Source organism: Amblyomma maculatum, chromosome 8 (assembly GCF_055883805.1).
Source record: "Amblyomma maculatum isolate TAMU_Amacu chromosome 8, ASM5588380v1, whole genome shotgun sequence".
Lineage (NCBI taxonomy): Eukaryota > Metazoa > Arthropoda > Arachnida > Ixodida > Ixodidae > Amblyomma > Amblyomma maculatum.
The window spans coordinates 118,741,720-118,767,198 of record NC_139351.1 but is presented as its reverse complement, the minus strand read 5'-3'; the positions used below and the strand labels follow the sequence as shown (position 1 = coordinate 118,767,198).

Genomic DNA, 25,479 nt, shown 5'->3' with positions numbered 1-25,479 from the left:
ATTTCGACCACCTAGGGTTACACTGGGAAACAAAAAACTCATGGGAGCCATAAGATTCGGAACGAGACAGCTGACGGACAAGTGGCACTCAAAGATTTCAACAAAAAAAAACTACAAAAGGGGGCGAATTGTGGCTGATGAAGGCAGAGACCGATGATTATGTTCTCGCTTCCAAAGAGAAAGACAGAATGCCCGTGTGCTGACAGTTCTGCTCATGCCAAGGGGCCAATGACCCCTCCATTACGGTACGCCTCATTGCATCACAGTCGCTCTCGGTATCTGCCTTTATTTTTTTTTATCCTCACTTTTGTCATTTCATGACCGTTTAAATACGGAGTAGAACAAAGTGTAAGATTGCTATTTAAATCCCGTCACAATCTTGGCACGAAGAATAATCCTTCCCTGCATTTTAGCGCCCCTTACAGGGCATTGATCACTAGGTTAGTGGTCTGTGCGAAAAATGCGTGGATGCAGACGAATTTTATCTTCTGAAGGATGAGGGCAACCAACTACCGCATACCTGCCGTTCATAGCAGCACTATATACTTATCAGAGCTTTGCAACGTTCCCAGCACGAGACAAGGGAAATAAAAATTATCCCGGTGCAATGACCCCACGGTAATTTAAACGACGTGCAGCCACAGAGCGCTGACCCAGCGACCGATATGCGATGCTATAAAGGCTGGGTACACTGACATCTCATGGCGGATGCTTAGAAGAGTTCAAGTGCGTTGAAATCGCGCAACTTCGACGTGCAGTAAGCAGGCTGGACAGCTTCACAATGGGGAATTGTGGGCAACGCTGTATAAACTCCGGAAAGCTTCTGGTATTCGCACTTATACCACATGTATTTCTGCTTAAGTATGCAACCCGTTCGGGTACATACCCTATATGCTGTCAACCCTGGAGTGTAGGCTACGAACGGGCTCCAGTATTTTTGTTAAAGAAGCCAAATAAAAGTTACTGCGATGGAATGAAAGTATGAAATCCCTCATATCGGGGAAGATCGCTTTCCTTCCCCGCTAGCAGCATTGAATCTCCGCTTCCGGTGCATGAATCTCGACAGCCATCGTACAGAACAAAGGCGGCTGTCGGCGATGCCAAGGCGCACACGGACAGCACTGATGGTTTCTTCTTCGGCAACGATGAAACCTTACCCTTATGATATGTCTTCATCTTGTAAAGCAGCAGCAAGTCCTTCGACGTATGGCCTGGCTGCGAGTTTGGTGAGCCAAAATGTGTCCCACCTTTCAACGATAATAGCAGAGCCTACTACACCGGAAACGGAAGTGCACTAGGCTGATGGGGACATACAGGAATGCGACGAGCCCCTTGAAAAGGCAAGTTTCAAACTCATTTGAATTCAGCGTTTGCGAACTTTGAGCACTAAAAAACGTTGAAGGCCTATAAAGCCTAATGAACATCATCTCTGCGACATCTGCGCCGCAAGATCGAGACCAGCTGTATACACTCTCCCTATCCCTGACAATTAAACAGGAAATTATACAGCTCTCACATTTGCGTCAGAGAATCTGGTGCCGTAGATTTGCCATTCGCGACAAGCCAGAGCAACTTGGCGGAGCAGCCCGACAGGCTATCGCGAAGCTTCCCAAGTCATGGCCCCGAGCCAATCTACGGATCGTCCCCACTTGAGATGCGTTAGGAATTTAAAACCATGTTTGCTGGCGCTCAGCTGTATGCACTTCGCTTAGGTGCCAAATGATTGCGAGTCAAAACTTTTTTCTTTTTTCTTTGATAGGTCGTCATCTGGACCGATCAACCCTCGGGAGCTGTGAAACATGAACCGTCCAATCCTCACATTGGCACGCATCGTACACCTCCCACACGCATTCGGCCACTTTTCTCAACACCTTGTACCAAACACACACAACGCACAACATATGTGTAGAGCGACGACACTATGCAGATAAGGACGGCCGGCCATACGGAGACGAGAGCACTACCGCCGCTATCCAACCCTCCTCCATCAACGAATCCGAAAAGATGGCGTACACCAAGGATCACCGCATGCCTCTCGCACAGCGGGACAAACCAGCAGACGCAAGCAAAAGCACAGAGAAGGGGTAACGGAAGCCTCTTACACCGGACGGAGCTCTGCGTCTCCTCCTCCGAGACTTCAGGCGAGCTCTGGCTGGTGTTGGGGATCACTCCGGCGCTGGGCGAGACGACCTGTTGCTGGGAGGACTTCTGCTGGGCAAGATAGGCGGCTTTGGTCGTCAAGGGTGCGGTGCCGGACGATGACTTCTGAACGACAGCGGTACGGGTCGACGCCGCCGGCTCGACCTTTGCCCCGCCCGGCGACACATCGGTCTGCTTGTTCTTGCCGCTGAACCACTTGCGCATCTTGCTCACCAGGCCGACGCCGCCGCCTGGTCGGCCGGGCGCGCCATGGCGATGGCCCTGCCGCCGCTCTTCAGCGGGCGGCTCGAGCGTACCGACGGCCAGCTCGCCTCTCGCCACTCGCACTTCTTCCTCTTCTTCTAACCCCTTCCCGCCGCTAGGGGCACCACGCGACACAGATTCAGGCTTCGTCTTCTTCCACCTGGATGCTCAACTCCGAAACGGGCTGAGGGTAAAAGGTCACAGGCTACGCGATGTGGCACCTCCAAAGAAGAATTTTTTTTTTCCTATTCCTTTTTACAGTTCACTTTCCTCGATGATGCAGCGCCGTGTGAAATCGTCTTCCACAGCACTGCCTGTCTGATTTATCTTTTCCTCCTTCGCGACTGCGACACGGCACGGATCGCGGTCGCCGCCGTTCGTTCTTGGGTATGCGCGGCCACCACCACCACCGGAACGGGCTGGGGCGGAGGTCTGGTAGCTCAGGAATCTCAAATGAGTCTCCTTGCCGCTGACGTGCGCCGCCGAGATGCACCTAGTACTGGCGCGGCGTGTCCTCTCGAGCACGTCGTCGTCTTCGTAAAACGTGTGTCGCTCAATTGGAGAACTAATGCGGCTAGGCCTGCACCACTGCTCCTGGCGTAGGACGACTCTTTCCAGAAACCTGTCCGCAGGCGGTGCCCGCGGGATGTTTCTGCTGGCTTCGCGGCGGGGAGCCGTGTTTTTGTCCTTCGCCCCACTCCTCCTCCGTATATCACGAGGAGTTTTGTGCACTCTGATCAAGTTTGGGCAAAAGACGCAACGGTGTCTTCTCTAATTAAAGGGATTGCCCGGATGAGGTCTGCAGCGCGTCAAAGCACCTAGGGTGACGAAAAAGAACGCTAGCTGCTAGCAGTGGACGGAAGTGGCTTCAGGGACGACTTCCTTCGCTGTAAAAGTCTTGCGAACACGCGCACAGAAGGCTGCTTTTCTTTCTCTTGTACAACACACTCATAAACACAAACACTCACGGGTACGAAGATCTTGAGAGCGCACAGCACAAATCAAATTGTTGAAAGCACAGCCAGGCGATGCTCCGAAGGAGATCAACGTCCACTGAACACCGGTTCACTGTCTCGTCAAACAGTTGCTCCTCTGTCACTGAAGACGATGATGAATTCGCTCGCGACCACTAGGAATGTACTGAGGAATCGCGAAACGAAGCGGTGCGGGCCGGACACACGCAACTCCACCGTTTCTTGGTCTCGCAGATTGCTCTCGCCACGGGATTCGACACAAAGGCGCGGAATCTTCTTGCTCGACACAATCGCGCGATGTGTGCCGAGCACAGCAACGCACTCACTCGCGTCGCAGCAGGAGGAGGACGAGGGGGAAGAAATGAGAAAGGGCAGAGAAGGGAGGCTTCGAGGGAAACCGCAGCGGTTAGCAGCGGCGGCAGAAAACACAACAGCAGCGGCAAAGAAGTCCCCGGACCGCCGCAGCAGCAGTCGCCGTCGTAGTCGTCAGGAGAGGCGGCGCGGCTGCTGCATAGTATAGAACACGTAGACGCGGGGATGACGCCCCGAATCCTAATGGGGTGGCGACGCCGATAAAGTTCGCGTCTCTCGCCACCGCCGGGCGCGCCGATCAAGCCGACGAGGTGAGCCTCTCTCTCGAGTCAAGGTTAGCTCCAGCGCACACACATACAAGCGTTCGCGTAGAGCCAGCGGCGACGACGGGACGTCCCCTCGGAGCAGAGTCCCGCGCCGACTACTCTCTCGCGCCCAGGGGCCCGCACACTTATTCCTCGCCCCAAGTCAACGCAGCAGGAAAGTTTAAAGAAGCGGTGGTACACGTTTTATAGCCTCGAGGGACCGTGGTCAGCAAAACAAGCCGCTTCTTCGTCGATGAGACCGCGAGGGTCGAATGGGGTAGCGTCTTCGCTACGGCCCGCAGCAGCGGTCGTTCTCCTTGGTCGTCGAGTCCGGCCGGCGGCTACAGCGCGGGCAACGACGCACCGGCGAGCAAGCAGGAAAGAAGACGCGCGTTCGTCCCAGCGGGAGGTCGCAGCGCGGCCAATTCCCCCTACCACCGCAGGAAGGCAGGCAGGGGAGGCAATCAGTCTCGTTCGTCGCAGGCAGCGCGCTCTTGTGTAACTCCAGCGGATCTGGCGACTACACGCAGAGCTTATCGGAACTCGCCTCGGCGCCGGTAGCCAACGGCAACGTCGCCGATCGGCCGGCGGGGCGGAGGACGCGAACAAAGGGTCTTCTGCGGAGACTGCGACAAGCCGTAGCCCGGCGTCATCCATATAAGCCACACAGCAGCTGGGCGCGAGCTGCCTGCCATTTATGGAAGAGGAAGACCAAAAAAAGCTACATCTACGACGCGCAGTACACTGTGCGTCTGTGTGTGCACAAGGCGCGGGAATGCAGGGAGCACAGCGCTCTGCCTGGCGGTCGTGGAAAAAAAAGTAACGATGCGGCGAGCGTGTGCCGACGTTAGGAGGAAAGACAAAGATTGTTGTTCTTCGCCAGCCACGCTGCGCTAACACGCGTCGGCGGTCACGTGTTGATCACAGCCACGTGCTTTTGTACGGAGGGAAGCACGGCTGCAAGCATTCTGTCTTATTCGGCGCATCGCTCTAGATGAGTGTATCCGAAACTAGAGAGAGTCGGTTTATTATTACTTTCTTTTTTCTTACGGTCACGTGTGCTGTTCAAAGCCGCATGCACGTCATAGATCACCGGGTGGTCGTAATCACTTAAGGAGCCTAGCTTTCCCATTACGGCCTCGCTTTCTCTCCTCCCTCTTCCACTGACTTATCAACCCTTCCCTCACCGAGAGGTTGACGTACCAATTGACATGTCAGACGGTTACTAAGCGCTTTCCTTTTTTTTTAAAAAAAAAAGCAAAACAAACAAAAAACAAACAATCTCACGTTCATGTTCAATGTTATTGACGAGTAAGATGTTTCTTTTTATGTATATTTGCTTGTTCCCGAGCGATTCGTCGAGCGCACAAGAACGAACAGGTATGAACGAAACACGCGGCAAGGTTTATGCCCGTCTGATTCCCCGGCTCCGCGCCTCTCTCGAGGACGCATCACTTGCGAAGCCGCGTTTTATGACCCGGCGACCGGCGTCACAAAACATGGACGCGAAAGCATGTTGCCACAGAGGTACGTGTTCTGATGCGCCAGCTCGGCGTCAAAGACAAAAAAAAAAAAATAAAATACGAGAGAGAGAGAGAGAGATCAGTGGTAAGGCACGGCAGACGTATTAAGATGCCGCGCCGAAAACCTTCGCTAGCTCTAACCGTCCTTGCGCATCTCAGTACCTCTACGCGGAGCACTTAACGATACCACATACACAGCCTCAAAGTTATGCATACCATCCACACCGGCGAGGGTACACTTACCGTCTTTTCCCGCACTTTAGCGACAACTAAAAAAAACCAATACAGTTTCAAACTACAGAAGCGAACCAGCAGTGGAAACCTACGCCTGTATGTCACTATACAGGACGCAGTAAGCGATGTCACGTCGACGGTTCCGGACGGTATTATTGTTTCGGGCTCTGGCAGGTGGTACGGAGCTTACATGGCCACGCACTCGTTAATGTAGGTGAAGTTAGCGCATAAACTTTGAGACGAAGACAAGAAGATGATTGGGTTGGGTTGGGTTGGGTTTTTTGGCACAAAAGCAACTAAGGCCATCATGCGCCAAACACTAGGTGGCTGAGCTTCTTTATGAGTGAAAATGAAAAGTTTAGGAAATTACAGCTGATTTAGAATTCCTAACTCTTTAATAAAACTAAAAAGAGATGAAATTTCAACAAGCGGGTTGTCTCCTAATAGTAAACAGGGGTGGAATGGGATGCGTTCATTATAGAATGGAGTAAAATATTTTTTTCCTTAACTGTTCAAGTTCTGTACACGAAATCAAAATGTGGTTCACGGTGAACTCACCTCCACATTTTTCGCATAATGGTTCTTGCTCTTTTCTCAGTAACAAATTGTGTGTCAAGTGCGTATGTCCGATTCGAAGACGGCACAAAATCACCTCACTGAAGCGTTCGTTCTGTGTACATGGCTTCCATTCTCCTACTATGGGGTTTTACTGTGTGTAGTTTATTTTGCTCTTCGTTATTCCATTTTTTCTGCCATTTATCTATTAGGTTTCTTTGTACTAACTTAATACAATCCTTGTAGGGAATTGGTATTTTCTTTATTTCCTTAGTTCGAGCTTCTGCAGGCACATCCGACTAAAAACAGCTGCGCTGTCTTTCGTCGTATGTGTCTCTTCTTGTCTGTCAGTTTTTGCGCTAACTTCAGCTGTAAATCAGCTTCTAAATCAGCTGTAATTTTCTAAACTTTTCATTTTCACTCATAAAGAAGCTCAGCCAGCTAGTGTTTGGCGAATGATGGCCTTAGTTGCCTATGTGCCAAAGCACCCAACCCAACCCAATTATCCCGACAACACGTTCTTTTGATTCTTCAATGGTTTGAGCGACTGAACGAGATAAAATGATAAAGTTTTGGATGGAGCTGCGATGTCAAGTTGCTTATTTTAGGTGCTAATGTAGAATAAGGTTCAACCTTGCAGTATTATTGGATGATGGGTCAAGCACGCTACTCCTTCATGCTTCATGCATCGTGTGGCCGCCAAAGCTACTGCGTCATAATATTTGTTTACCCCTAGTCATTTATAAACTACACCTTCAAATGTGAAATAATCTTTCTAGCGGCTCTTAGGAGAAATATAGCCAATTCAGGTCCGCGAATGCGACAGGCCCCGCCGATGGCCAGGACTACAGCGTAATGTACGGATGTGGAGAGGCGATGAACACGAGTAGCACGCACAACGACGCGAAGAATGTCGTAACGCGAGAAGCTGCTACTTTCGCTTTCTCTCTCCAGCTATCCAGCCGAACGAGTGTGGGCGGACGATGGATGGTGCGTACACACACACACACACACACACCTGCGCGGCGGCCTCTTACGTCATTTGCGACTAGCGGAAGGTGGTCGATGTCCCCCCTCACCTCCGTTGCCATTTCCAACCTGTCGGTGCATAATCATACCGAAAGCGGAGCCCGAGGGGCACCTTGCATATTTCAGTCCTCGTTTCTGCAGATTGCTTTTGTCATCCGTAGCGCTGTCACACCTACTACTCCCCAGCTCACTTCGTAATCAACATGCTGACTTTTTCTTTCTTTCCTTCTTTCTTTCTTCCTTTCTTTTCTTTCTTTCTTCCTTTCTTTCTTTCTTTCTTTCTTTCTTTCTTTCTTTCTTTCTTTCTTTCTTTCTTTCTTTCTTTCTTTCTTTCTTTCTTTCTTTCTTTTGACAGTCCTCCTTTTGTTACTAAATGTCTGAAGTCTTTCAATCCGTTTTTGCAACAATTTTTATTATGCTCTTTGCTCGGTGCCCAATAGCGGAACCTTTGCGAGCGCTCTTAATTAGACGATTCAGTGTGTGTGTGTGTGTGTGTGTGTGTGTGTGTGTGTGTGTGTGTGTGTGTGTGTGTGTGTGTGTGTGTGTGTGTGTGTGTGTGTGTGTGTGTGTGTGTGTGTGTGCGTGCGTGCGTGCGTGCGTGCGTGCGTGCGTGCGTGCGTGCGTGCGTGCGTGCGCGCGCGCGCATTACACTCTCTCTTTTCGACCGTAATTATGGGTTATCTTTTTTTTTTTTCATAGCTTGCAAATCTGTAAAGCTTTTTGACTTCATAATGAATACTCCAGGTTTACATCTTTTTTACTCGAGTAGAGGCCCTTTCAATGAAAGGGGACAAACAGAAAACAAAAAGGTTTATTCGGTTACTCTCCTCTGCAGTTTGCAGATGAATTTAGGATGTTATAATGTAACAGTCGCTTAGGGTCGCTTAGGGTAGCACACTGGATTCCAAGAAAACCAAAGCGTAGCAGGGGGCGGCAGAAAGTTAGGTGGGCGGATGAGGTTAAGAAGTTCGCAGGGGTCAAGTGGATGCAGCTAGCACACAACCAGGCTAAGTGGAGAAATATGGGAGAGGCCTTCGCCCTGCAGTGTGTATAGTCAGGCTGATGATGATGATGATGATGATGATGATGATGATGAATGTAACATAAAAGAAGTCATAAAACAAAATAAAACTGTTTTTAAGTATGGAGTAATTACTGGTTCGTTGTTCGAACTTCGTTCCCTGTCAGTGATTGATGGGGTCCAAATGCAGCCGCTGACTATGGAACCTCCTGCTGTGCACAATTTTCAGTAATTGCAAAAAAAAAAAAAAAAAAAAGACACTTTTTACTCCTTTGTATATTATTGCCAAAGAAGCGGTTAGGATTGCACCCTTTTTAATTTTTAAGGATAAAGTGCTTTTTCCGGAAAGCTGGGGATGCAACAAATGTGTATACTTTCAGAACGCGCACGCGCGCACACACACCACGGCCGCCGCGCTCTCCCTCGAGACCGTCCGTGCACACACACACACACACACACACACACACACACACACACACACACACACACACACACACACACACACACACACACACACACACGCACGCACGCACGCACGCACGCACGCACGCACGCACGCACGCACGCACGCACGCACGCACGCACACACACACACACACACACACACACACACACACACACACACACACACACACACACACACACACACACACACACACACACACACACACACACACACACACACACACACACACACACACACACACACGGATGGACGGACGGACGGACGGACGAGGATTTTGAAAGTATTTCTGATACTGATTCTTGTATTCGGCCATAACCATTTGTGGCGGGAGAGGATAAGAGCCCTTTATCTGGCAAAGGTAAAACATTTTAAAGCAAAGCGAGCCAGAAGAGGCTCTTAACCCTAAATGCGATGCATTGGAATATTAGTAAAATAAAAATCATGTCTTCCCAGATTATCACATCGATACGGCCAGGCGAAACCAGGAGCTCATTAGCTGCGCGCACTATACGTCACATTTAAGAATTAACGACCACTGGTCGATCTCCTGTCACAAGGCCGAATTATGTTAGTGACAAAAAAAGAAAAAAAAGCAAGAAGACAGAGGGGCAACAACCCTCAAGCGCAGCACTTCTAGAACTATTGAAACAGCAACTATCTTCTAAAAGAATGATTGTTTACGCGCGTATGCGAGGTCACCCGAAGAGCGCAGCGCACCTTTCAGATCGTAAAATCGGTATGATCTTGCGCGGCATGTTAGCAACGGAGCTACTATACACTTACAGATGAAAACACATCAGTACAAGCCCCCCCCCCCCCCCCCCCCCCCCCGCGCCCCGCTGAGCAGGCGCCGCGTGATAATGCGACGCGAGCAAAGAAAGAGGAAAAGAAAAGAAAGAAAGACAAGACAGGACAATAGCGTTAGCTGCATTTAAAGGCTCTGTTCGCCGCGCGAAGTTCTTCGCCCATGAAAACGCACTCACATAGCTAAGTGAGCAGGCTGGTTGGTTTACACCTCAGATGCACGTATACATGAATGCGCTTGCTTGCAAGCGTTCTGCTTTGAGTACTTTGCACGAGCTCAAGAGTCGAACGAGAGAACAAGAGCTGTCTTTAACCGGAACCGTATATGACGACCTTTGCCAAGCATTTTCTACCCAATGGTGCAGCATCGTTGGGGTATTCTTCAGAGAATACAGCCCATGCATACAGCTCATCGGCCACGGTGTGCTGGGGAAAATTCCGAGCGCTCTTGCACAACGCGGCTGGGTTTGAACAGGTTTTAGTTGTATAAAGGGGATGAAATCGCTCGATAAGTCCTAAAAATGTTTTTGACATTGACATGAATTGTCATTACTTAGATAATCCCGCCTGTATGAGGCCTCATTATATCTTTTTGGATATTTGAGGAATATTATCGCGCAGGTCAAGGAAAGGTTTGGTTTATAAGGTTTAACGTCCCAAAGTGACTCAAGCAATGAGAGAAGCCGTAGTGGAATGCTTCGGACTTTTCTGTCAACTGGGGTTCTTTAACGTGCACTGACATCGCACAGCACACGGGTGCCTTTCTTTTCGCCTCCATCCGCATCCCTGGGCACAGCAGTCGGGCGTCACCACGGCGGCGGTGTTGCCGACCACCATGTAAGGATGTGGCAAGAACACGCGCTTGTGCGCCCCATCCTGATTGACTTAGGTCGCTTTTACCTTTGGTATTGTGCAAACAGCTTGTGAGACGTAGCATAGGTTTTAGAGGTTATTAACGATATATACGAAAACCTCCACACTAAGCGTGCTGAGTAAGCTTAAGGTAATAGTAACCCAAAGTGATTAATCGACGATTCGCAAGGGCAGGCGCAGATGGAAGCTGATCTCGTGGTAACCACGCCCAGGGATCGGCGGGAAGAAGCGAATAAATGCTAAAAATCGATAATGACGACGACAACCCAGATTTACGATTTGCGAAGCGCGAGCCAAAGTCAGTTATCCGTCCCTTGCACTACACGTACACACGCGATGAATGCTTTCGTTTATGGAGGCAAAGACGCAGGAACGAAGGCCGGCAGAGAAATTATTGCGCGTAATGCAAAAAAGAGTGAAGCTGCTGTCTTTCCTCGCTCATGTGTTCGGTTTCGAGATCCACTTCTTTTTCTTTTCGACAGGAGAACTTACTGTCAGTCGTCGATTTCTCAGCCTCCTCCTATACCAGTAAGCACGGTAGGGAATCCCAGATAAGTTTCTTTCTTTAGTGTCTTGCTTTCTGCAGATGTGACACGCGGCTGGTATAGGAATTCTCTTCCAGGTCACGTCGCCAGCACGCGACACGCCACAAGAAGAGCGCCTCGGGGGCGAACCTGGTGCAGCAAGATGTTTAGGCACGTCAATTAGCATTAACAGCGTCGGCGCGCATCCTGATGATTAAGATTATACGTGTTTTTTTTTTTTTTTTTCGTGTTTGGCGCCACGTAAATTGGCGTTAGGAGATCATCCCGGTAAACGGTACAATTAAATATCTGCCACCGATAAGGGCGTCGGAATGCTGTTTCTGAGTCAAACGCTGCCTCCTGCTGATCGAGCAAACGACTGCATGACCGTAAAACCTTACTCATCTTTCTTTAATCTGATTATCAAAGTGCAAGAATAAATAAATGATAAAGAAGCACTCGTAGGTTGAGTAGTAAACATGTACATCGCATGACAAAGCATGGACTTCTATGACACAGTATACTGAAATGGAAGTTCAACGCGAACTTTTTTAAGGGACGAAACCAACGTACGTATATACCGCCTTTCTCCAGGTGTTCACAATCAGAAGCAGCTTTTTGATTCACGCATCTAGTGCACACCAATGACGGTAACTATCGCAGGTGAAACGTCCCATTTCCTACGGCTGTGTGGGGACTTCAGAGAATCCAGGCCATTAAATTTATCTTCTGGGCACTGCGCTGTGAGGTCCCCGTTTTGATAACCACAACTACATACCCCAGCTTAGCTGTTCTGGTCGTGCTGCACAAAAGAATCCTCCCGCTTTTCACTAACGTGGGGAAGAAAAAATTCACTGCAGCAATCTCGTGCAGTGCACATTTTTGGCAAGGACACAGGGCGACCGTCATTACGCTCGTAGGTAAACACATATCTGACGACATCCATTGAGTATGTATAGGAAACCGACCTTTAATTAGATGCCTCAATTAGGTGAGCGTTGTTACTACCGGCGTTCCCTCAGAACCTGACAAGCCCCCTCGTAATGCTCGTGGACCGTGTCTCATTGCATCCTGTGCGCCTGCGCTAAGCTCTCTCGCCCGCTGGATTGAGAGTAATGGAAAGAGTAGGCTGTGCGCTTTAGGGCGAATCTATATTTGGTGTGCGCGCTCGCGATTCACCATCGGCGTGCAATGGCAAGCGAATGTCAATCGATCAATCAATCCGATTAGCCAGTGTTTTTCATCGAAGCTCGAAAAGTGGGCCGGAAAAATTTTCGCCGTCCTTTGATTTTATTGTTGACAGTTTGGCGTAACATTATTATTTTTTTTTTTTACCACTGAAACAGCAATCTATGTTTTTTTCCTCTTCTTGCCTTCAATAAACGACGACCCACGCTGTAGGTGTGACACCCGCACCGTGAAAGCACTTTCCTTTCCTGGCCAGAGCTAGAAAATCAATTTTCCAAAAATGTTCCAAAATAAAATATCTGCTCATCCGAGCAAAGCTTTTCCATGAGCCCCGCGAGAAGAATAAGTTCGCTCTCGGCTTGTTATATAAGAGCAGTAAACACTGCACACCGCGAAAAAGGTTCGAAAACTCAGTCCCTCCGCGTTGCGTCAATAAAACTAAATAGCTGCAGGCAGCGTAGAGTTCCATCACTCTTCGGTCAGAGCGGATACAGACAACGATAAAAGGGGAACACAGGCCCACACTCACGCGTTTCTTTTATAACATCCCCGCCACTCTTTTAGTTTACTCCCTTGAAGGAGAGGCCACCGCTCGAAATTCCTCGCGCCACGCCAAGATCGAATCTGCCCACCAGGGAAATCATCTGCAGATACACACAACAAGAGCTTCGGTGTTCTCAACAAAAGTCGGCTGCCTCTCAAGACACCCGGCGGCGTAACCCTCGTCAGATACGAACGAAAGGAAGAGATAAGGGAAAAGAAAATCAATGAAAGGGAGAAGAGGAAGAAGAAAAACGGGAAGAAACGAAAAACGAACTCGTCCAGCCAAGCCGCACGAAAGTGTTTACACACACACGCATGACGCGCAGACAACAACGCAAACAAAGCGGACACAACGGATGCCTGCCAGTCAATCTTTCGCCTGCACCTCCTTGCCCCACGGCTCGACCGGTAGTACATATAGATGCCTGGAGTTCCCACGCATCCGTGGCCGCGATGTGTGGGCGTTGCTGCGCTGCCTCTGGTCGACCACGTACCACCACCGGCGCGCCATGAACGATTCATGAAGGCGTGGGCCGGAAGAAACGCGTTTACGCGGCAGCCGAAGCGTTCGACCGTGGTCGCGCCTCGCTCTCCACCTATGTCTGGTCGGCAAAGTTCAGCGTATATATACGTTCGGACGGCGAAAAACAAACAATCAGACGCGTCGAAATTCATCTTGATAGGGTTCGGACTCGACTGCACAGCGAGCATCTGCGGACAGCGTGTTAAGCGTTGCCGATGTGATGAAGGTTGAACATTCGGCAGAACGTCAAAAGTACATAATGCATCATTATTTGCAGTCGGTGAGAGAGAGAGAGTGTGTGTTGGGGGGGGGGGGGGGGGGGGGGGTTCTTAAGTACGTACACGTATAGTATGTTAGCGCATAGTAAGCGCATAATCCTGCAAAAATGTTTAATTACGTAACCATTTTATGCGCAGAATAGTTGAAGCAATTTCTGTTCTATAACATTTTTGAGGCTTCAGCGAATGGTTACCATTCAATGTACGCTTTTACCAGCAACGATGAAAACTAAAGTAAAATGGAAATTACTGTTGACATTTACTAACCACGTTTAAAAGGGCAGTAAATATTTATTAAAAAGGCAATGAAGAACAGTTAGTAAAAAGAGCCCTTAGAACTCTTTTAAGCCTCTTTTTTAGCTCATCGTTTCGGTCTTGCGAATAGGCAGTAGTCACGCTTGCATGATGCCTTTCTCTAAGATGCTATCTTCATTTAGAAAAGCAAATAAACGACGACCTAAGACCTTTAACTAATGTTCAGTGAAAGTAAGTGGCAGCGATGACGGTCGTTCAGTTTATTCAAGGAAGTTCAGTCCATTGCAACTAAGTAAAGAAATGAATTGCTGCCTTCTAGGTATTCAAATAACTAAATTTATAAGTGTTACAAGATGAGCGCGTGGTCAGATATTTCGACTCGAAATGAAACACCGTATATAATTGTGCAGAACCCTGAATTTCAAATGATAAGAAGGGGTTCGCCCCGCGCGGGTCACGCGGTCACGCATGGAACTGTAAGGCAAATTTCCGAAGACATGCCCTTTCAGGCCAGCTCCCACTAGGCAGCCAGTGAACGCGCAATTCCATTGGGACCAGCAAAAGTCGCCTAATAAGCTATAGGCATGAATTAATGCAAACAAAAGGTAACTACAAAAAGTCAACAAAGCATCTCCGTAATGTGACAAAAGCTCAGCATCAGAACGAATACTGTGGTCGTGGGAAGCTGAAAGAAAAAAATGGTGAGAGGAGAATGCGGTTTGCGATATAGTTGTCAGTCTATGTAAGAGTAATGATGTGAATTAAATGGGTAACACGGAAAGTACTATAGTATCCATTTAAATGGGCCGCGATCAGTATGAAAACGGGTGATGTGACACTGCTGCTCACTAATGCCATATCATGCCGGCTTTGGATGACGGTGATATCGTTTCACAACAAGGTCTGGTGACGCTGGTGCGGGGGACAGCCTATACAGCAAGTGACTTGCTTGTAAATTAAAGCACGTAGCAACAAGCGGCTGCTATACTCAACAGCGTACACGGAAGCTTACAACAAATAGACGCGTTCCAGAAAAAGGAGGCCCCACCCACCCAGTTTCCATCGGTACACCTTCCGCGTTGCAAACCTGGGAGATCCTTCGCTTTCGGCACTCTTGCAGAGGGGAAGAGAGAAAGATAGAGAGATCAGCGCTTTATCGATTCCCGGTTACATCACCACAGTTTTGCAGCGGCAAGCAGCATCTTCCGAGAGGACGCGTTCCTCTCTCTTCCTCTACTACGGCAACGTTCAAGTCAGGGCCACATTTCCCAGTTGTGGCGACCGAGAGAGAGAGAGAGAGAGAGAGTGTGTGTGTCGCAGTCCCATCTCTCCACCCCGTTACTTTCGTAACGAGCAGTTCTCCCTGTGCGAAACGCCGAGGAATGGGGTCGAACAGTGATGCACGGCTCAGCGCACGCACCCAGTCGACCACGAACGACGGAGACTGCGGCGCAGCCCTCCTGCCGCGTTGACGGAGGAGAAAGAGATAAATATGAAAAAGGAATGGGAAGAACTACGACAGGGAAAGTACGCGGCCCTCGTTCGCCCCCTCGTAGCTATAACTGTCCCGTTTACAGTTTATTTTTGTGTGTGTATGCGTTTTCCTACTTTTGTTAACTTCTTACACTCACGGCTACACTCGAAGACAGCTGTTCATTCCTGGAATGACGTAAAAAGAGGAAACGGTTCCTTGGGCTGGGAGCGTAACAGCCGTGCACGTCAAGCCTGCGATAATGACGAAGCTACATCATTCAAGGTTGGACTCGTAAAAAGGAGCAGCATCAAAGAAAATCCTCGCAATATAGGCTTTCTTTAGAATACTTGCTGATAAGCTATTGATTCCTTCATTCCTGCCGTAAAATATTCAGTGCGCAGATGATCACGTGTGGTTGTGTGTTACGAGGACCTCGTTGTTTGCTACTAGTTAGGCTTACTATAGGCACACACTTTGCGCTATATTAAGGGCGCAGATATACATTCATATAATCCCGGATCATCGAACCTCTCTTCTCTAAGGTCCCTACCTCCCCGCTTGCCGACGCCGCAACATATCGAACACAGGAGTCACGCTTTGCGTTTATACAGCTACGGTCAAACGCTGAGGCCCTACTTCGCTGTATCAAATATGGTTTGCCATCGTCAGCTAAAAAAAGGCTGCACTGAAAGGTCTAAGACGCATTATAATACTTATAATTATTATGGAATAATTATAATTATTAATATTGCCGCGTGCCTCTCGGAACCGAGGACAAAGAAGACGAAGCAATGCCGCGTGCCTCTCGAAACCGGGAGAAAAGAGGACGAAGCTGAGTGTGTGGGACTGATCCGTTCAGGGGTTGCCGCCTTCTACTCGTTAAAATATTAATTATAAGTATTAATATTAAATATAACTATAATCATATTTATAATGGAAGCTCCCGGAGAAAATTTGAGGTTTGCATCTTACGAGATCATAGCACAGTAAAAGTGCGACGTGAAACGAGATACGTTCTCTGTAAACAACGATAGAACATTCACGCCTGGATTTAGACGACCCTAACATTAGTGCGCTTAAGTGTAACACTCAAATGGCATCCGTGTGCTGCATGCTTTGCACGACATAAAATGCGTAAAGCACGTAGGTCAATTCAAGAGAGTCTTAGTTCGGCAACGGAAAAACTACACTGTCGTTTCCAGGCGTACCCGCGTTCAAACAGGTCATCTCGTTTTATCATCGGATTCAATTCACGTCTTACTGGACGTTGTATACGGCGGACCTCCAATTGTGATGTAGAGCGCGCATTGGTAGCTCGTGGGCACGTTCGACAAATGTGAACCGAGGCAAACAATCCGGGACACGCGTAGACACAAGGAAAATAGGGTGCTTGCATTCGCATAACGTCGTCGATGCGTACCCTCGAGCCATGTAGAGTGGCATACTGCGTGCTGGGAGGTATCGAGATGTTATTGCGATACCAGTGGTAGAACAACAGAGATCGAGAGCTCCCAGCTCAATTAAACACGCAACGACTGAGAGAAGGAGACTGCGATCGGCCATCTCGGTCCGATAAGAGCGGCAGGAAAGGACGAGTAGGCGAGAGGGATGGTGAGCAGCGCAACTCGACGCTGCCTCCTCGTCTTCCACGCCAGATAGATAGGTGGCGACACAGCCCGGCATGATCCTTTTATCGGGACCGGATCCGTTTCTGAAGTAGTGGGCACGAAAAGGGGCGGATATGACACTCGAGCGATCCACCTCAACCCCACCCTTTCAGTCCGTGCTATCCATAACTCGTATCGCATTTTTACCCTCTGCGGTCGGGTTTATTCCGCTTCGGATAGCCGCGATATAGAGCGCGAGACGTGTCTGATATGTTAAGAGGGCTTCTCCACAGGTCAGCACTGGGCACAGGCGGCCAGCAATAGCCAGTATGTATAGATCGATGTTAAGAGCGCCCTCTTTAAAACGGGGAGGTGATATTCATCATCATGCTCATTTCGAAACCATCATCGAAGCGCCATTTGTGGCCAGGACAACGATCGTTATCATTTCTATCAGCACTGTGCCTTCGCTAAAAGCGTTACAGTCGACCACCTCTAAATGAGACTGCATGCAGTTCAAGAGGCCTGGTAGTTGTTTTCACTCCCCTCTGCCCTTCTTTCCATCTTTCCAAGCTCTGGACCGCCAGGTGCTACATGCAGTCCCCTAAATAACTTAGAAGCAAACTCCTTCAGCAGTATAGCATCACAGGACACTGTATCCAAGTGCACAATTTGAGACTTTCAACAAGTACAATTCAGGCTTCGCTCACTATTCTTTACGTAATCTAACGTAGACTCTAAAGGAAATTTCTTCATTTACGTTCGGCGTAACTAGCGACGTCTATAATTTGTCAGAGGTGACCATATAGCTACGCCTTATACAAGCAAAGAAAGCATAAACTTTTCCACCCCCTACAGCCAAGGAGCGCAAGAAGTTGCGTTCCACTTCTTGGACGACTTCGATAGAGTAAACAGCTGTTACATGAGAGCACGGCAGCCGGTCTGCCCTTCCTGATCAGCTCCGCCACTTCTTAGGGAGCAGGGTCTGTCTCCATCAAAACGCGGCCGCTGCGTCCAGTGTCGAACCTGGCTCGCCCGGCGCGGTATAGTCGAGCGGCCTAACACTTGAACCCGAGGTAGGACCCAGTCGTTGACGCCTGAGTTTTGAAATCGCGATGCAGCGTACACTAAAAGCAACATTTAGGCCAGTGACAAAGATAACGTTGCTGCATCTTAAGCTTTACAGCTGCGTCACTCTTTGGATAAAGCGTAACGACACCTCTATAGACGTTACTCTGCTCACGACTAAGTCATCACAATAGTTGCGCCGCTGCGTCTATAAGCGCAGCTCCATATTACGCTGATCTAAATAAGGCGGCTGAAACTTCACTGAAGCCTGCTCGCAACTTTGATGGAACCGACAAAAATGTTTAAGCCGAAATAGGATATTTAAGACAGGCGATGCCGTTACGGTAGAATATAAAAAAACGACTAGCTTTACCGTAATTATCGGTTTGTTCGGCCTAACTGTTATATGGCACAGTTAATTTAAATGAAAGCCACTTGAAACATGAACCGCGGCACCATTCGCCAGGCGGCAGAGAATTGCGAAGCTGATTTCTTGACAGGGGAAGGAAGGGCAAGGGGAGTTTTAAGTTACATGGCTCTGAAATAGTTATTTTAGGCACCCATAATGAATGGAATCCGCCTAAACGTTTCTAAAAGCGGTTTTAGCTCTGGGGCACGCGTCTCGTCTAGGCTATCTCCTCACAAGGCAGTTTCGTCAGGCCAGCTTTCTATGCCGCGGCCGCAAAAATAAATAGCGAAGAAAAAAAAAAAACACCACTCGTCACAAGCGGCCTCGAGATCAAGATGAGCAAGGACAGTGTGTAATCCCGTCACCGCCTAGCGTTCTGAGAGATAAAAGAAGGGGATCGCTAATTCCAAACTAATCGCACAAGCTCGGCCGTGCGTGACGAAATCAAAGCAAAGTCGAAGAGCCCACAAACGCGGAACCGAAGCGCGCTATTTTGGAGCGTGTTGTGACACGAAGGCTGCTGCTGCTGCTGCTGCCAGTGTTGAAAGCGTTCGAGGCTCCGTCCCACGCATTTTCTGGCTTCAAGAATTGTGCGCGCGACCAGATGGAGTGGGCGCGACCCAACAGCGCACACGGTGCTCCAGTGGTTCGCTAATTTTAGAAAACGGCGCAGCGAGATGGTGGAGGGGGAGGGTGTCCACAGCCGCCCACCTATTTCCCACGCTCGTGGCGTCACAATAACGCGGCTCTATTTGCGCGGAGTTGTGGAAGCGACGCGTGCAAAGGCAATTAGGAGCCGCGTGTTCGCTATGCACTATTCGTTGTCGGTAAAGACCGTTATGTCTCGTGGTTAGAGGTTGCCAACTACAGATCGCATTGAAAAAAGAAGCAGAAAATGCTGCACCGTTTTAGCAGGCCGAATATATAGGCAGTGGGCGGAAAACACGATATTAGCAAGTTTCCCCAGTGGCATATAGTTAAATGATTAGAAGGAAGGTATACCGACGTCGTAAAGGCCAGGAGGTCATTGCCCCTACCCTAACAAGATCTTTTTTTATTTTTATTTTTTTTTTCTGCAGGAAAGCTGCTCAGGTTAGGCTAGTTTATTTTCCACAAATATAAAAAAAAAACGTTTTAAGGAAAGTAATACTCAAATATGACGGCCCTGCATCCAATACGGCTCCCTCTAAAAAGTTGCTCGTAAATCCTCCTCGATGGTAATGATAGCTTGCAACGTTCGCTCGGTACCGTTCAGAAGCCTTAATTCCGTCGCAAAGTGAAAAGCTTCGATGTGAATGTGACAAATAAAAGTGCGCTCACATGTGCGAGTGTGTTTCTAACTACGTTGACTACACGATTTTAATTTCGTTGCTTTAGCATGTAGTCCTCTTCCAAGCCGTGATGTATGCGTGTGTGCGGGCACGCGTCACATCTCTTGGTAAAAACGTCTCTCCTCCCTCTCAACCGTCCCACCTCTCCTCCTCTCATTCCTCCCAAAACCCTAGAAGCTGCGCAGCGAAAAAGGGACTGCGAAATGAAACTCGGAGAAGCAAACTGAAAGCGACCAATGTAAAAGCTAAACGTACAAGCTATGCTCCTTGCAAAGATCTGCCGCGTCACATCTTATGATCCCCTACGCATTTTCCGATGGTACTTTTTTAACTCGCTTAATCCCCAACCGTGCATGAGGATCCCCTATAGCGGCGTGACTCTTCGGACGTGCCAAGCCAAGCAACGTCCGCGGCATACTTAATTTTAAGAATGTCGAGTTGCGGTTACCGCGCCAAATCCTTCCTTGTTTGATACGACCTGCGACCCGGTTATTTATGAGAAGTGCCTCCCCTCGAATAGGGCAGAGGTGTTTCCCTTCGATTGAAATGTGACTCTCTCTCTCTCTCCCAAACACACACACGCGTATAGACAGGAACGCTGATGCAATAATTTGGGTTAGGCGCAAATTTGCTTGAAGACAGATACCATGCCACAAAGGAAGTACACGTCGGTACGTGCACGGGGGCTGCGGGTGCATCCGCCATTGCCCTCTCCGTTGTGTCATGAGATAAGAACTAATGCTTCCTACGGCTAATAGGTACGCGGGCTTTCTTTCTTTCCAACCGGGCCAAGCCTTTTTGTCCCCGTGAATCGAATGATAACGCCGCTTTCTACACTGAACGCTGTCGCGCCACGTCGTCTCACGTCTGCGTGCATCATATTCCCTCTACAAAACTTATCTGCCTGATCTGCGAAACCGCATTTAGACCAGCGACTCGCGTTAAGCACTTACCACTTGTTCAATTAAAACCTTGCTGGGAATATTGCTATTCTCGCCGCTTCTTCTGCGATAATTATAGGCAGACGGAGTAAAAACGCCTAGTTTCAGTTTTACTAAAGAAGACAGGTAAATTTGGGGGCTTAACGCCTTGAACCAACACGTGCCACGTAGAACACCGTAGTTAAACCTCCCCCTCCTCTCCCCGGGTCAATAAGACCACTTGATTATCAGATCCTCTTTCGAGGATAAATAATATAAATTCACGTACTTTACACTGATACGTGCTATAATGACGTTTAAGAGATATCACGACCTCATGATGAGAAGTTATCCAAAATGGTGCTATTTATCTGGAATATATAGCAAGGCAGCGACGGGTGACGTCACGCTCTCTCGACCAATCAGGATCATCCTGACGCACCAACAAAGCCGACACCCCATGTTCAACCGAAAGGCACTCTTTAACGTTTAGCGTGGATAAGCTTGGGCTATGCGGACGTCCGTGCTGCAACAAAGTAAGCATTTATGCCAGCGAAAATTGCACTAAAATATCTCAATATTCTCCCCTACCCCTCCCTCACGCCACACCCCGCAACCCTTTCGGTTTGAACGCGTTGACGTTTACACGATAAAGGACTCAGTAATCACCATTTGAAGTGAATGGTTGTGTAGCCTAGCCTCTACGATCCGCGATCTAAAAACGCCCCGCATATTAGTTCCGAAACCGGCCGGTCATGGCGACACCTATTTTCTAAATGAAAGTAGCCCCTTTGTTTTTAGAATGCGGTATGTATATAAATTCATACTGTCTTTAAGCTGTCCTCATTTAAGTCAAATGCAGCGTATCTTGTTTCGTTCGTCGTCTACGCCCATTTTTCTTGGAGTAATTCGTTGACTAAATGGGCTTTACCTTGCGACTATGCTTTCTTTATCTCATTTTGTCCCTTGTTCGTCCATTTTTAGCATGCTCAAGTCAGTCGTGTGTACATGCAAGCAATAACAACGGGGGAAAAAAAGCCAGTTTCTCTTTTTCCATTTTTTTTTTAGCAAGCTATTTTTATTTCGGATAAATCTAGCATCGGCACGTATGCGGATTCGCTTCTAAAGTAGCAGTAAATACGGTTCTTGAGTGGCAACAAAGCGCGTTCTTTTATTTTGCTCGCGACTCTCTACACGTCGCATTTCCTTCTTGAAACATGAAATGACGGTCACTAGAGTTTTCACAAGAGCATATCTTTTGGTGGGAGATATCGGGTGCACTCGCAGACAGGATAGTCCCTATCAGCTCAAAAGTGCCCCAGGCCACTCCATGCACTCAGCGCCAGACACTCGTGATAAAGGTGCAAGCACCGTCACGCCATTAACACAAACAAAAAATACGTTTCTAGGAAGCGGGCGCTGGCGAAGCACGTTTTCGACACACGTGAGAACTCGGAACCGGGACCATATCGATCGGAAGGCGTGTGAGCGAAAATCCTCTCCCAGTCTGACCGCGTCAAATGTCTCTCTATTCACAATGCCCTCCCCTTCCTGGAGTGTTTTGAAGCGAAAGCATCACTACGCTATGTATTAGCCAAGGTAAACCTGGCAGGACGCTTGAACTTCAGCGAGCAAGAAAGAGGTCATAATGTGGTTTGGTCTGGGCTATGGAGTTTAAATCCCAAAGCGGTTCAGGCCATGAGAGATGCAGTAGTGGAGGGCTTCGGAATTTTCGACCAACTGGGGTTCTTTAACGTGCATTAACATCGCACAGCACACGGGCGTCTTGCTTTCCGCTGCTATCCAAAACCAGCCGCTACGACTGGGATTCGATCCCACATCCTTGGACACAGGAGTCGAGCACCCTCACTGCACCATCGTGGCGGCAGGACACAATCTTGTTGCTGACGGCGTGCTCAACTCCAGTCCCGGCAATTTAATCGATGCAAAGCCATGTCTAACCATGTCTAAACCTATAACCAAATCAAACCCAAGCAAAACGACCCTTTACCTTCGCCTATAACTAGGTTTACAAAGGTTCAACCTCGGTCAGTTTTTGCGCAAACAGAAAACCGATAACTATTCGAACAGATGTCTTCGATATGTTCCTGCCACTATGCAGATGATATTTGATAAATAGAACCAACGAAAGCTATCGGAATGGATTGAATGTTTCGAATGGCCATCTTACATGACGATGTCAACCCATCACATCAGCCCACTTGCCCCACTGCAACATCGGCATCTAATCTCTGGCGCACAATAATGAAAGCGGTCGCTGAAGACGCTGACGGCGCAGAGCGTAGGTGATATCTGCGTCGGACACAAGAACGGGCAGCTTTTGTCGATTATAAAGAGCCCAGGAGATTTGCTTGTAAGCCGTGTTGTGATATGGCACAAGTGGGATCCATGGAAGCCCTACTTTTCTGAGGGGTCGGGATGACAGTTCCATTCACTTAAAACAAAATTCAGAAACGATGGACACGCATGAGGGTCCGCAAACAGAATAGCCAAGAAGTAAATAATCTTGGGCTCTACAGTACTGACAAAAACCTTTATCTAACGAATAGTTTTCCACATAGGCAAAAAAAATAAAAGGCCCAGAAGCCTAATGGCGTAAGGTCTATGCTGTAAAAGGTGGGATGAACAATGCACACAGCCGATCTCATTCGTCAGTGATGGCTTGTACAGACTCGCACGCGATTGCCGAAGTGCGTTTGTGTCACTCAGGTAGTTGACGTTACAGTCGACGAGACAAAGCTTCAAACAAAGCTTCAAACACGTTATGCGCACCCCATTTGAAAGCATGGTGCTTATAAACCAATGGTTGCAAATAATACATATGAGAATCGGATAGAGAGAGAGAATTAAGTTTGGGAAAACCTGAAGGAAGCCACCGCATACAAAGACCAACAGCATGTTAAAGCTCCAAACAACAATCAAAGCACCCATTTAGGAGACGAGGCTGGCGTTACATTGGGGGAAATTTTCCTTCCTCGGGGAATTTGCAGAGAAAAATATTTGACGAATAAGGAAACCTGAAAGTTTCAGAAAATCTTAGGAACCGAAACTCCTTCACTTTTTGCAATCTGCAGAAAGTTTCAAGCATCTGAGTGGGAAATGGCTAAAAAATAACAATTACTGGGTCCTGTTGAGGGTTTTTCGGTTACAACGTGGAACATCACTGAGGCTATAGACTTAGGCAGAATGGTAGTCAGGACGACTGGAAGGAGAGGAGACGAAATAGTTAAGACGAGCGAAAGCCATAGAGCTGGTGCTGAGTATCCGAACGTCACGAGCCAGTGAGACGGATCACAATGGCATGAGCCGAATTCTATGGGAAGAAAGAATACTGCACCCGGCATCAGCAGAAATTACCACACTTTATTTTTCCTTTTCCAAAACTCACAGTATGAGCGGATAAATTAGGCGTCCACTATTTAGCTTTTGCCGCGTCATCAGCTCAGTTTTACCAAGACTTACGGCTTCGTGAACGTCATCCCGCTAACCACGAAGTGCTAAGATTCTAGCTCACTGTAGCCTGGCCATGGCGAGCGCGCTGTATAACCACCTCAGTGCTGTTACTTCCTATCAGCGGATTGGGTTAGTGAAATACCGAACTCATTGTTAAGGCGGTCTGCAAGAAAGCATACAAAATGCAGGAACAAGACTACTAAGTACCAATAAAAAAAAAAAGAAAGCCTCATATGCATTGAACGTATTGGCTAGATAAAGTGCTTAATTCAAGGCAACGAAGACTACTGAAAACGTCACCAAACGTCTTCGCATGTAGCTGTGAGGGCGAAGACAGTGTTGCGACTCTCACACGCTCACACGATGTCACTCTAAGAAGTAAGTGGAACACTGAACCAGTTGTGCCCGTTTGCACAGGCATACAACATAATTCAGCAGCGCAAGCTGGCGGGTGACGACTTCTAATCTGTCGTGCACTACTTACGGTAAATATTCGTGGTTTATACGAACAGCTCCATTTGAGGTTTATAGAACTCCTATCTTGTGTAAAGAATGCAAGAATGAAATCTTTCACGTTACGACTGTAAGTTTGTTTCTTGCGTGAATCCACAAACGGATTTAGGGGTGAGATGGAGTGGTCCAATTTGTGTAGTGCATTTCCTGGCCTTTCTTCATCGAAACAATTTAAGTTTTCATAGTTTATCAGAAGAAAACAACAAAGTGAAAGGGCCTAAATCACACACACACACACACACACACACACACACACACACACACACACACACACACACACACACACACACACACACACACACACACACACACACACACACACACACACAGAAAAAAGTGACAGTTTATCGTAGCGACAGATTTTTCTTTAGTAGAGCAGTATTTTCTGCTGTACTTTTCTGCCTTTCTGTTGTTATGCTAAAGGACAGTGTAGGAAATTCTGTACTTACTGCAAGTATTTCTGATGTTACTACAAGTTCGTGGTAAAAACAAAAACACAAACGTATCTGATATATGACCATAAAATTTTACTTTTCAGCCAGAAATGTTCTCACGAAAGCCATTTCGTGTATGGCAGGTTACAGCCCCCCCCCCCCCCCCCCCCCCCCCCTTTCATTCGTAAATCTAGTCCAGGGCGCGTAAGAAGCAAATTTCTCTCCGCAAAGAGCGGCCGTGCAAGTCGCAACTAAGGAGAGCTAATGACTGGATGAGAGACGTACACACCCCATTCTCACAGATTCAACACTGAGAAGTCGCGGATGTCGCGCAACTGTATACTAGGTCGAACGGAGACAACCTGGGCCAGACACAAGGCGGCGTTTCAGCGAACGTCTCTGAAACGACGCTGCGTAAATTTATCGCGCACTCGCCAGT

The 25,479-nt window shown here is 48.2% G+C and overlaps 1 protein-coding gene across 3 annotated transcripts in view; it reads right to left on the bottom strand.

Moving 5' to 3' along the window:
- The window catches only part of Pka-C1 (Protein kinase, cAMP-dependent, catalytic subunit 1), a 410,566-nt gene that overhangs the window by 122,703 nt on the left and 262,384 nt on the right, over nt 1–25,479 (bottom strand). Inside the window, exon 1 of one of the 3 annotated variants that reach the window (XM_084577413.1) lies at nt 2,103–3,974. The exons of 1 other annotated variant lie outside the window; for it this stretch is intronic. In XM_084577413.1, the coding sequence (XP_084433539.1) occupies nt 2,103–2,364 (262 nt within the window). In that variant the 5' untranslated portion in view covers nt 2,365–3,974. Of the gene's footprint in view, nt 1–2,102; nt 3,975–25,479 lie in introns of those variants that run through there. One more of the 3 variants, XM_084577415.1, reaches the window with a different exon arrangement.